Below are 12,809 nucleotides of genomic sequence, written 5' to 3' on the forward strand. Positions count from 1 at the left end.
TCTTAGGAGAAAATGTACTGCTAATAGAAAGACTTGCTATTTCACGTGAAACATTTTACACAACAATCTTTTTTTATCATATACCTGCGTACTGCTATTACTGGCATGCGTGCATGTCTTTTGTTGATTTGCACCTGATTTATGCATGCAAAGCTGCCTCCGCGTCTTTTAGGCGGGAAGAGAGTGTTCTCAGTCAGCACGGGGAGGCAAACCAAGCACGTCTCCTACAACCTGGAACGGATCGTACAAGGAGGACGGTACAGGATAATTTTCAGTCTTTTTGGAAGGTGCTCCTGTAACACTGTATAAAATCATGGCTTTAACAAGATAAACAGGGAAATTCTTTATTCACAAGTTTGTTTATTTTACGTTTGAGGTTGGTTTGAACGATTCTTGGGCATGGATGCTGAAGTTGGTGAGGCCTATATTTCATCCCCAGTTTCCAAATTATGAAGTACTTTGCCCCATATTCTTTTTCAAGAAAGTTTATGTTTCAGTCCTTCAAACAATGTTTTCCTTTGCAGAAATCCAGTGCGAAATTGCTGCAAAAGCAGGGATGATTATACAAAGAGTAGTGCTGAATTCACGCCCTGGTATGTATTTCTCTCCAATAAAGGAGCAATGTGTTTGTTATGGTTGCCTAATGCTTCAAAAAGGTGAGGGTGGAAACAGACACTAACTTAAGATATTGACATTTATATACCTTAATATTGCATGCAGCAATAAATACAGTTTATTGTGAAGTGTATTTATTTAGTCTGTATATACAGATTTCTAAACTCTTGGGTGAGAAAAAAAGGGTCAATACGTAATATATGAGAAAATCCCAAGTGTAGGAACTCAAAGTGAAGAAAGATTAGCAAGCATTGCTTTTTAGTTCTGATGTTTGTTCTTTTTGGATTTTAAGAGATGACTAAAGTATTTTGTTACTGTTCATTTTTGTTTCCTTTAAGTAAATATTGAATCTTTTCTTCCTCCTATGTTTCAAAGTGTTTGTTTTTTAAATTTACACTCTTGAGGATTTGTTTACTTCCTTGCTTACACATTTGCCTTGTTAGGAATGTCAGCACAGTATTTTGGATAGCAAGTTCATAAATTGTCTGTGGTAGAAGACTCACGTGTGTGCATTAAGTTTTTGGGGGACTGTATTGCTGCTCAATGCCAAAATGGTCCTAAGAGGTAAGAACTATTGTGTGACCTGCAATAAGTCTTTCCTAATGCAAATTAAATGTTACAGCAGCAGCCTGCTGTAGCTGCCCAGTCACTCTGACTTAAAACACACATGGGTATCTGGCGCTCTCCTTTTAGTGCCGGAGGTTCCCGTTGTCAGTCTGATTGCTCTGCTGCCTGTGGTACCAACCTGAGGATGAAACCTCTGGTTCTGGGGCTCTTGGCATAGGTTTTATAGGTGTTTCTGGGAAGCTGTAATTTAAGGAGTCTGTCTGTAGCTGCCAAGGGATGCTCTGGTAGCATATGCATGTGCAGTGGCAATGATCTGTATTCCCCCAATCTCACTGAGTCAAAAGAGACTGAAAGGTGAGGGTTTACAACTTACCTGGTTAAAATTTGTGGTCATTTGCTACTGGCGAAATAGCGCACAATAGTTTTAATATGTGGGAGAAGGCCCGATGCATGTCTTTGTTTTGAAAGTTAGGGGCTTTTCAGCCCGTAGGGTGTATAGAACCATTTCTTTGGGAATGGGAACAGCCCCTTTTTTTTTTTAGTTTGCCCTAATTATTCATAAAAATTATGTGTAGCAAACAGCATGGAAACTGTCAGTCGGTGCAAGTGCCTGATACTGGCCCAGGTATGGGTAAGCTGGCAGATCAGCAGGTCTTCAGTTTGGATGGTGGCAGTACACCTGTTTAAATTGTAATCTGTGACAGAAAACCTGAAAGTTGGTCGGTAGTTTTATACCTGAGTAAAGGTATAGCCTAACTTATTCTAAAAAGGGCTACCTTAAAAAAAGGCCTTCGCATATTGATTAAGGGAAGCTCTGTATTGATTCATTTATTTGTTTGATTTTAAAATAATTCTAGGTAAGAATGGAGTGCCAGTGGCTGAAAACTTCCGACTGGAACAAAGTACAATAGCAGATATGATCCAAGCGGGACAAGTGCGTGTTAGAACCCTTTATCTCTCTGTGGACCCTTACATGGTAGGTCATGGACTTAGAGCTAAGCCAGAATTTGTTTTTTAAAATATCTTCAACTCTGTACCTGTCATAATGTTTAACAGTGAAGTTACTAGTTATAGGACAAATGTATCTCTAGTATAATTTAGTAATTCTGTTCATTCTGATGGAGTTATTTTGGGAAGGAATTTGGCATTAATGTGCCTGTGATATATGTAGGAATATGACTTTATGGGACTAGGAGAAGACTGTGAGCCCTGGTATACCATTACAGATTTGTTTGTATTGGCTTTTTCTGAACTTTGCCTTCTTTATATAAATTTTTTACATTTTTTTTTGCCATGGAAGGAAGTATTTTTCAGTTGAGGGGAGAGTGGGTAGAGTAGGAAGACTATTTCATGATGAAGCAAGAGAGACATGATCAAGAAAAAAAACTCTAGATAAAACACATAAATTATTCAAGTTAAATATTATTTAGCTGTTACCAGCTTTATTTACAAATGAAAGTCAGATTCTCTCCTTAAGTGGGTGATGGCAGGACAAAAACGTGTCAATACTTAGTAAATAATGGAAACAGAGAGAGGATTAGTGAATGAAACCATAACCAGCACTTGCACCTAAATCTGCGAAACTGTAGAAATCACATGGTTGGGAGAGCTGTGAGTTGAAATGGAAGCCAAGGTAGGAGGAGAACCAGACAGACCCAATCTGTTAGTATGTAGAAGTTTGCTGTAAAGAGAATTCTGATCATTTGTTCCCTGCATAGATGGAGACAGTAGAAAAGAAACAGTCTTAATTTCAGGAAAGTACGTTTAGTTTGGGAATTAAGGAGAAGTTTAAGAATCCTGAAGTACTAACTTAGGCTACAGGGGGAGATAGAAAGGAAAGACTTCAGATTTCAAGATGTTTCATTAAACAGATTTATATCAGGGATGGTCTACATATATTTATTTGACTGTTCTTCAGTGGATAGGCATGGACTAAATGACTTGTGGGTGTTTCTTTCAAACCTACATTTCTATGGTTCATCCAGTTAAGGAATGGCATTTATAGGATTCTTGTCAGACCCAAGCCAGTCATCTTCGGTTGCATGGCTGGCTTTGAGACAGTGTCTATAGAATGTGGTGTTGGCTTTGGTAATGCTGCTGGAGGAGATCACAGTGGTCCATCCTCCTTTTGTACTGAGCAAACGAAGGGAGAGAGGGATCTAAAAAGGTGCTGAATATTTGGAGCTTATTGAGAGATTTTTAAGTAGCCGTTTGTGTTTGTAGTTTTAAACATACCTCATCCCCAACTTCATTTGAACTCATGAACAAACCATGTGTTCCACCAGAGCCTCTCATTAAATCCTTGTCTTTCAGCGCTGCCGAATGAATGACGATACCGGCTCAGATTACCTCCTGCCCTGGCAGCTGTCTGAAGTTGCTGATGGTGGGGGCATTGGGGTTGTGGAGGAGAGCAAGCATGATAACCTTGCTAAAGGAGACTTTGTGACTTCCTTCAATTGGCCCTGGCAGACAATGGCAATTCTAGATGGAAGCTTGCTACAAAAGGTAATGTAAATGCAAAGCCTAGATTGTCACTATTTTCTTTTCCTACTTTTTTTTTTTTTTTTTTTTTTAAATAGTGGCTAAAGATACTATGCCTTGGTCAAAAACAAGTCAACATTATTGGAGCAACCAGGTCTCTAAAGGCAGATCAACTCACAGATGGCAAAATCTGTATCCATTTCTCTCTTTTATTAACAAAGAAAAATGTAAATGCTTTTGTTGGTTACCAGACATGCCAGTATTATTTCAGTTGTTGGATTTTTAATAAATTTCCCTGAAGGTGCTTCTGTTAATTAATTCTGTTAATTATTCTAGTTCTAGTAGAACTCCTGATCCATGAGAGTGTAGTCATAAGACATAAAAAGCTTTAGATACATTTAATTCAATTTATTTCACTAACATACATTACTGAAAGCTTGTGTTTGAGATTTTACATCCGCAGAAGAAAGGATATTCAATATTAGGTTGAAAATGGAGAGATAACTGCATTAGGGATATTGTGTTGATCATCCTTGTGTAAGACAGAAAATTATTCTAGTTTAAGCGTGTATACTTTCCAATAAACTCCTTCCTTAGGACCATTTGCCACTAATCTACAATCACAATATTTGATAAAATGGTGCTGTTTTATCCTTTATGCTAACATAGGGATAGTTCATCGTTGCTGGAAACTTCTTATCTCCCAACTGCTTTTTGACACTTCCATAATTTAAGTTTTTGTGAGTGACTTTGATTAAAAACTTTCTAAAACTATGGAAATACGATCTTTGTTTTATTTTCTCTAAACTTGTTATTAGGGTAGAGCTAGTTATAGATAGCTTGTCCCTGCCAGTTGTATCTTGCCTGGTAAATATCCTGAGTTAGTCTTCTATCCTCAGACAATCAAATAGCAAACAGGAAAATCTCACCTTAAAAGGAAATGAACACCACCGTGCCTTTCTGTTTTGTAGCTTGCTCCACAACTTGTAAATGGACGCCTTTCCTACTTTCTCGGTGCAGCTGGCATCACAGGGCTGACAGCCTTCTTAGGTATAAAGGAGAAAGGGCATGTGGCTGTGGGTGCAAATCAGACAATGGTGGTGAGTGGAGCAGCTGGTGCCTGCGGCTCCTTGGCTGGCCAGGTAGGTAGGCTTAAGACATACAAGCATACTTTGTTACCAAGTTTATCTTCTGAAGCATGCCAGTTGATAAAGATACTGATAAAATAATTGTAAACGTGAGCAGGTATAACTCCATGAGAAGGGGCAGTTTCACAGATTTGGCTCACACTCTCACTGAGAAAGACTTTAGGTGTGAAACTTAAGTTTCATGAAACTGGGAGAGGAGAAATCGGTCCAAGGTGGTTACTTGTCACTAGCATAAATAAAGTAGATGGTATAAAAACATGTATTTACTATATATATAGTAGTCTGCCATTTGAACACAGTCTTTGAGTTGATTGGAGACTTTTGGTTTTTTCTATATTAGAAAACAGTCAGTAGAGAAATATAGTAAACCCTTCTTCGTGTTGTGTTCTGTGACATCCTTTGCGTTTTGAGATTTACAGCCCTTTTATCCTCCTCAGCTTTGCAGAATCTACAAATACATATACACACACACACACACACAGAGACATATATATATACACAAACACATGAGATATTAAGCAAGTTTAAGACTTACTGATAAAGAGGAACTATGAAGAAAGAATGCATAAACAAATCTATGAAGAATAAATTTAAATCAATTATTGTCCAATCTTTTTGGCCTTTTATTAGCTGTGTTACCATACGTGGCAGATGGTGATTTTGTACTATATTTGGCTCTCCAGTACTGCCAGCATTGGTGACTCCACAGACTAAACCTCCTGCAGTCAGTGAGTTTGAAAAGATGGCAGATTTCAATTGTACCTGCCCCTTCTCTAGGTGTGAGGAGGGAGTGACAAGAGGCAATTACGTCACCTGAGATGGGAGCCTGTGCTGAACTTTCCCGTCTGGGGTTTAGTGGGATGGGGGATAACTGTGACACCCCCTAAGGCCCCCTTCCTCTCATTGGTACCTGTATGCAGATTAGTGATCTAACTTCTCTTTATTGCTTGGGTTTTTTTTTTTATTTTTAACTGTGTGCCTGCAGATTGGCCGTCTGGAAGGCTGTTCTAGAGTGGTGGGGATCGCTGGCACAGATGAGAAGTGCTCCATTTTGGTCCAAGAAATGGGGTTTGATGCTGCTATCAATTACAAGAAGGGACATGTGGCAGAGCAGCTACGTGAACTGTGCCCAGGTGGTGTGGATGTTTACTTTGACAATGTTGGTGGAGACATCAGCGATACAGTTATAAGTCAGGTGATTATACCAGCTGTTGGATTTATTCTAGTCATTCTCCAATGTCTGTGTGCCCAGCTTTGAATTAATTCTTAACAGAGACCAGCCTGCAATACAGCAGAGCAGACTTTCCACTTCATTGATCTAATCCAGGTGCTGATCCTAGTCTTCAGGAGAAATCAGATATTTGAAATCAGTGGCTGTCATTTGGACTAGCCTGGCAGTATAGTAATAGAAATACAATTTCTGCTTCTTGTGTCTCCCTTCTTTGGCCAGGAGACTTGGTAATACTCTCAAAAACTTGTTTGTCAGTGTAGTAATCTTGTGTTTTGTCTGCTTTGGTTTTCTGGCTTCACAAAAGACCAGCTCTCCTGGGCTTCCATAAAGGCTCTTGACCAGCCTTCTTCATTGTTAATGTGAAACTACTCTGTCTCATGGCAGGGAGGCTTTGGTGGCAATGCCGTCTTTGGGAGCTCTAAGTCACAGCTGTATCCAGCTTCTTTGTCCTGTTACCCCTCTTCTCCTGACAAAAAGGGCATGCAGTAAGATAACAACTTCTTATATTCCTTGTATTTAATGCCTTTTTAAATTACACATAGGCTGTATAGCATTTATTTTTCCACTATTGCCCTGCATTTATCTGTTTGAATGTTGTCATAGGTTGAATGGGACTGCCTGCAATTCTCCCACTCTTTTCTATGAAATGTGGCTCTAACTAAGGATACCCATGTGAAAATTTTGCAATATAATCTATTCCATCTCTGGAAAATTTAGTTTCTGAGACCAAGGAATGTAATTTTTCTCACTTTATCCTGTCCCAAACAGATGAATCAGAACAGCCATATCATCCTGTGTGGACAGATTTCTCAGTATAACAAAGATGTGCCTTATCCTCCTCCACTGCCTCCTGACATAGAAAAAATACGGAAAGAAAGGAATATCACTAGGTACATTTCTCCTACAGAACTTGTGACCAGGTTCCAGGTGGATTGCGCACGTGACGTTATGACTCTGATGTTTGGAAGATAGTCTGTAGATCCGCAATAGGCATGTGTAATCGGAACAGAATGTTGCCGCACTAAAAAAGGAAACTGTAATTACAATGTCAGTAAATCCTTTCTCTTACATTTGTCTGTATCAGCATAAAAACCGGGAAAGGATGTTAACATGTTAACATAGTTAGTTGTCTGTTGTTATGCTTTGTTTGTGGTTGCTTAATTTAGTCCTGGAGTCTCTGACAGATTCTTCATTATGAACGAAGATGTTGCTATGGTTCTGTTCTCAGATGTTTTGCAGAGTGCCTTTTCTCCAAGTGCAGTAGTTCAGGCAGAGAGAAAATCAAATATTTTTAAAGTAAGGATGGAGTTGATGTAGTGATTGTATAGAAATTACATTTTTAGTATTTGGGGTTTTATTACCTAATGGGACTGTAGGTGTGGCAGATACATACAGATAAAACATTGATTTTTGTTATGACTCTAGGAATTGCTGAATCTCCTGTCAGGATTCAGGTGGAGCTAAGGCAGAGATTGGGAGCAAAGTCTTAGATTTTTCATTCATTGCATTGCAGAAAGTTGAGGAGACTTTTGATTTCTGTGCAAACCGATTGACCTCTTCTAATTAAAGTTCTTTTCTTGTCCCTGTTACTGTTGTCAGCACTTGCAAAAAAAGGATAACAATACTAAAATACACCACACGTAGTAGAGGGCAGAGGAGAATTTAGTCAGTACGTTGCTACAAGTAATTATAGTTTTTTATGATTGTTGCAGTTTCTCTTGATTGCTATACACAGCTTTGACAGCAGGACATGCAAAATTTTGGGGAGCCTGAAAGTTATTTTACACTTGCTATCTAGTTGCAGGTCCATTAATTATTCTCCCTACCACAAAAAAAAAAAAAGTAAAAAGAGTAGGAGTTCACATTTTACAGACATTTGCTTATTCTGGCAATACTACTTGATTTTTATTACTCTTCTCTCTGGTACTTGAGCAGAATTACTTGTCTAAGACTGACGTTACTGTTAAGCTGCCACTGCAGTGAGCTGTCTCAACAAGCTGGCAAAGCTCTGAGCTCTGTCTCCTTGTAATTAGTACTCATAACTGTTCAGTTTCAATAATGCTGTTTCCTGAAAAGATTTGTAAACATTTCAAAATACACTTACCAACATTTCTTAAATCTAGGCTGATTCTTTTCTTTCACAGGGAAAGATTCTTAGTGTTGAACTATATGGACAAACAAGAAGCTAGCATATTACAACTCTGTCAGTGGATCCAAGAGGGTAAACTGAAGGTAAGAACTTTTACGTTTAATCTATGTTCTTTGATACTGTCTCCTCAGATCATGGTCTGACTACAAGAAGTCCGGTTTCTTTGTCCCTGGCTCTCTTACCATGCCTCAGAATTGAACAGATTTTCTTAAGAGTGTGTAAGTGTAATTGAAAGCTTATTAGGTCGCAGTGTTTTAGTAGATACCCGCTGTGGATGGTGTGACTGTAGTATGACAGTCTGTTCTAATTCCATGCTGCTGATGTCTGTATTCTTTCTTTCAGCATAGGGTGCATGTGCTTTTTTACTTAAGGGATCAGACCTTCAAAAATATGTACTTTCAAATATCTGATTAGTTAGTGTCCTGAATGCTTTTGGAGATCTTGTCTGAAATTTTGTTTCAAGCTTTATAATTACTATTTATTATTTTGTGATGGGCAGATGCTTTATCCATCCCTTCCCTGTGAGGTCTGTCTAAATTAGTTTTTGATTCTTCAGGTGATCAGTAAATTTTCCTAAGAAAATCCTGAGATGTGAAATTTTGGCAGGGGCAGGGGTGTTCCAGTTCTGATTGAAGAATTAAATCGCCTACATGTTTATCAGAAAGTATTCACTCTTCTCTTGATGAAAGAATCTGGCCCAAACAGAGCACTGTCCATTGTAGCAAGAGAATTCTTTAGATTTTGGTAGTTTCTGTGGCAGTTTCATGGAACATTTCTAAGAAATGTTCATCTTGTTTGAAGAAAGCTAAAAGGACTTGTTTGCATTGACAGGTCAGAGAGACCGTGGTAGAAGGCTTAGCAAACATTGGTGGTAAGTTTTTTTTTTTTTACACCATTTTCTAAGAATAATAATCTGTTTAAATACAAAGATAGTAGAGGTTAACTACCTCTTTTGTTTCATTTGCCAATTCAGATTTCTGTATTTTATCTAAAACATGATTTTTACGTTGTAATAAAATATATTTGTTTTTCACGAGGTATAAAATCTTCTGTGAGAAGATTATTTTGTGTTAAAAAACGCAGTGAATATAAATTTTGAGCTTCTTTTTTTGTTTTGTTTTACTATTGGGGGCGGAATTAATTGTCAAACTGCTACCTTAGCAGCTGATGATAGTCGTCCTGATCTTACAGATTTAAGGTGCTGCCCATTTCTTAGAACTTGTGCATAAGAAAATGGTATTTTGGAAACCTTGAACTTATACTTTAAAACCCCAATATCTAACAGTGTTTGTTATTGGATTTGCTACCAAAAATAAATTGAAAAGTACACACAAGAAAGGGGAAAGCATATTAGAGATTGCTAAACACAGTAAAAAATAATTTATTTTAAAGGACCAAAATAGCCTGTCGCACGTTTAAAAAATCTGTAACAAAGAAAATATAAAAATGAATATAAAAATGGTGACTCCAGTGAGACAAAGCTAGAGAGCCAGTTGATTCAAGATGTGCTGTAAGAATGCTTCCCTTTCAAGTAACAGGGAAGAGTATGATTTAGTCCATTTAGTCTTTAGTCCCACAAGATTGGAAACCAGTAGAATTAAGCGATAGCCAAATCTTATAAATTTATTCTAGTTGTTGCTACTTTATATACATATGTCTTTTGAAGGAATTTGATCAAATATAGCTGTCATATTTCATACTTTGTTTACTCAAAGATTTATTCTTTTGCACCAGTTTCTCACATTTATTGTAGTACATAGAGTATTTATAATCCTTTTCCCTTCACAAAGGTTTGTGAAACCCACAGCATTTGTGGGCTCTCCAGTCATGCCTTGTCTTTCTGTTTGGTATTTGTATGGCATATTACAAAAGCAGCAAAGGTAATCATTAACTTGTATAGGGCCAAACAGTTGCTTACAAATCAGGGTTTTTTAATTATTACACAAGCAGTTTATTACAGACTGACTTTTTTATTTTTTCTTCTTAATTTGGCACATCATTAAGAATAAATATGTTTAGGCCCAAAACATGATCTCTCCTTTTTGAGGAGCTGTTTAATACATTTGCTTCTACCGTGTTTTTTTTTTTCTTTTTTAAGTTACTTGGCAAATTTTGCTTGGTGCTAACTTACTTAATTATTTCTCTTGAAGCTGCTTTCCAGTCCATGATGAATGGAGGCAATATTGGAAAACAGATCGTCTCAGTTTCTAAGTAAATGTCGTTGCTTTGGGAAAAATAATTGGATTCTATCTCTAACAGTGAGCAAGTTTTTACTTACACTAATTTCAATTTTCTTAAATAAACCATCAAATTGTTATGTATGTACTGAAAGCAGAGATTCTGGGATGCTAATAAACTAAATAGAACTGGAGACAGGAATGCAATCATTTATACTAAAAATGAGTAATATGTTCTTTGATGTGATTTTGACAGTTTCCAGCTAGCACTCTTGCAAATATTTGCATGGGTGTGGTTTGAAAGTCAGAACATCCCAGGAACCATTTCCAATAAGCAATTTGTGTGCAGCCACCTAGTTTTGGTCATTAGAAGAATTTACTAGTGTAGATGTACACCATTCCCATGCTAGTTTGTCTCGGTGCCCAGGAACTTCTCTAGGAATTTTTAATTTACTATTGTAAGTTTGCCCTGACAGTCCAATCAATCTGGCTAATCATTTGATAATTTAACTGCTCTCATATTTACAGATAATTGCAAAGAAAAATTCAATTTCTGGAATTCAAGGTCTCTAATAACAAAGGTATTTCCATTTTGCCATCTGGAACAAATTTCCACTGATCTGTCTTGTCCATTTCTCTGTATTGTATCATTGTATCCCCTATTTTCAGAGCACTTGCAACCTAATTCATTTACAATTCCATGTGCATGCAACCTGAGACTTTCATCAGAGATAGGTTCAGGTGTAGGGTGAGCCTTATTTAGTCTTCTCAGTCTTTGCATTGCAGACTTAAGTGAAGTTTTCTTTTCAGAATTCCTTTTCTAAAATTTACTGTATCTTATTTTTATGATAGTCTCCCCGATTTCACTAGTTTTTCTGGTTTTTACACCTCTCCGGGGTGACAGACAGAGAATCTCAAAACATGCAGCCTGATGACAGAAGGTGACTTTGCAGACAATTGACCTTCTGTTCCCTCAGTAACTTATCTTGGCTCAGAATTTTTGGTCTAACAATGCACTTTTACCATCTCAATGGGGAAACTTGAAAAAATGAGTCACCATTTCCAAGTTGGACTAGCATAACCCCAAGCCAAATGAGACTGATGAGATTATGTGTCTTCAAAAGCAAGGAACAGAAAAGAGAACAGATAATTATCTTGAAGACATTAGAATTCCACTACTATGTATATTTAGAGACATTAACACGTATTTATTTAGAGAATAGGATTGTTCATGACACATTCTGATTTACAGGCTATTGGTTTTGGTTTTAATTAGTTTGCCTTTAAGAGAAGTGTTTCCAAACAGCAGAGTCAGAGACTGCATTATCTAGATCTGCGTGAGTCACCACCTAAGCCAAACTAAATGGAATCCAAGGACTAGGGAAGAAGCACTATGCAAGAAATTTGGCATTATAAATCATTTTGTGTGCTGTGGAAAGTAAGACAGTAAGTATCAAAATTGCCTTATGCGGTTGTGAGCAGTATGAAAACCAGTCCTTGCATATCCTAGTGCTGAAGCTGGCCCTGAAAGAAGGAAGCATGCAGTGATGGATACCGTAAACTTTGAGGAAGAGAAAGACACCTGCAGTATAGCATTAGATGGTCTAAAATCTTCCAGTATGCATTTTTCAACTACAAAGCTAGTGACTGGTTCACTTTCAGCTAGACTGTGAATCCAGCATCAGCATAACTAACTCAAGCAGCATTAGTAAGTGTCACACTGGGATAAAAGCCAAAATTTTTACGCAGTAAAGTCTGTATGATCATAGTTGGCAAATGAAGACAGAGAGCAACAGGTGAGTGAAATTCTGTAAATTCCTGTTTATTGACTGTTTATAGATGGTAACTCAGTTGTCAAAGTTAAGGAATGCAGGCTTGTAAGGCTTGATAATTTGTACGTACATTAAAATGAGAGGCAGGAGGAAATGCAGTGATCCTGAGCACTGTCTCCAGACTTGGATTCCTGTCAGGTCAGCTGGATTTAATGGGGAAGGAGCCAAGGGGAATACAACCTTTTCAAACAGTGGCTCTAATGAGTGTGCTGATGTGTCCATTGTCCCCTTTCTTTTCTTTCTTCCCTCCCACCTGCTCCCACGTGCATGTTCCTATAGGAATATTCAGATTGAAAGAGCATCGCCATCACCCTATGCACCCCGTATTCTGCATTCAGCTTCTGCCAGGCGGCAGATTAGCCGTAATGCACTTTAATACACTTCATCTTTCTGAATAAATGTCCTCATCCTTACAGTTCATTCCTAAAGCAAATATATCTAAAGGCAAAAGAAAACAGCCGACTCCATGTACATGACCAGCCATTAACATGCCACACCCTCTCAGCAAAGCTGGTCTTAACCTTAGGCTCCGTTGCCTCTGCTCCTGAAAGTTGCTATTGATGCAAGAGTATTTTTACAAATGCGAGTATTAGTATTGCCGTTCCTGCT

At 37.8% G+C, this 12,809-nt stretch overlaps 1 protein-coding gene across 1 annotated transcript; it reads left to right on the forward strand.

The window, feature by feature from the left end:
- Positions 1 to 528: 528 nt before the first annotated feature.
- Positions 529 to 10,562, forward strand: PTGR2 (prostaglandin reductase 2). Its single transcript, XM_009701060.1, has 9 exons — positions 529 to 593; positions 2,040 to 2,158; positions 3,496 to 3,687; positions 4,635 to 4,805; positions 5,797 to 6,006; positions 6,811 to 6,932; positions 8,187 to 8,274; positions 9,023 to 9,062; positions 10,342 to 10,562. The coding sequence occupies exons 1-9, from the start codon at positions 557 to 559 to the stop codon at positions 10,404 to 10,406; spliced, it is 1,044 nt and encodes a 347-aa protein (XP_009699362.1). The 5' UTR covers positions 529 to 556; the 3' UTR covers positions 10,407 to 10,562.
- The last annotated feature ends 2,247 nt before the right edge of the window (positions 10,563 to 12,809 follow it).

The sequence above is a fragment of the Cariama cristata genome, unplaced genomic scaffold (assembly GCF_000690535.1).
Source record: "Cariama cristata isolate BGI_N322 unplaced genomic scaffold, ASM69053v1 scaffold2265, whole genome shotgun sequence".
Lineage (NCBI taxonomy): Eukaryota > Metazoa > Chordata > Aves > Cariamiformes > Cariamidae > Cariama > Cariama cristata.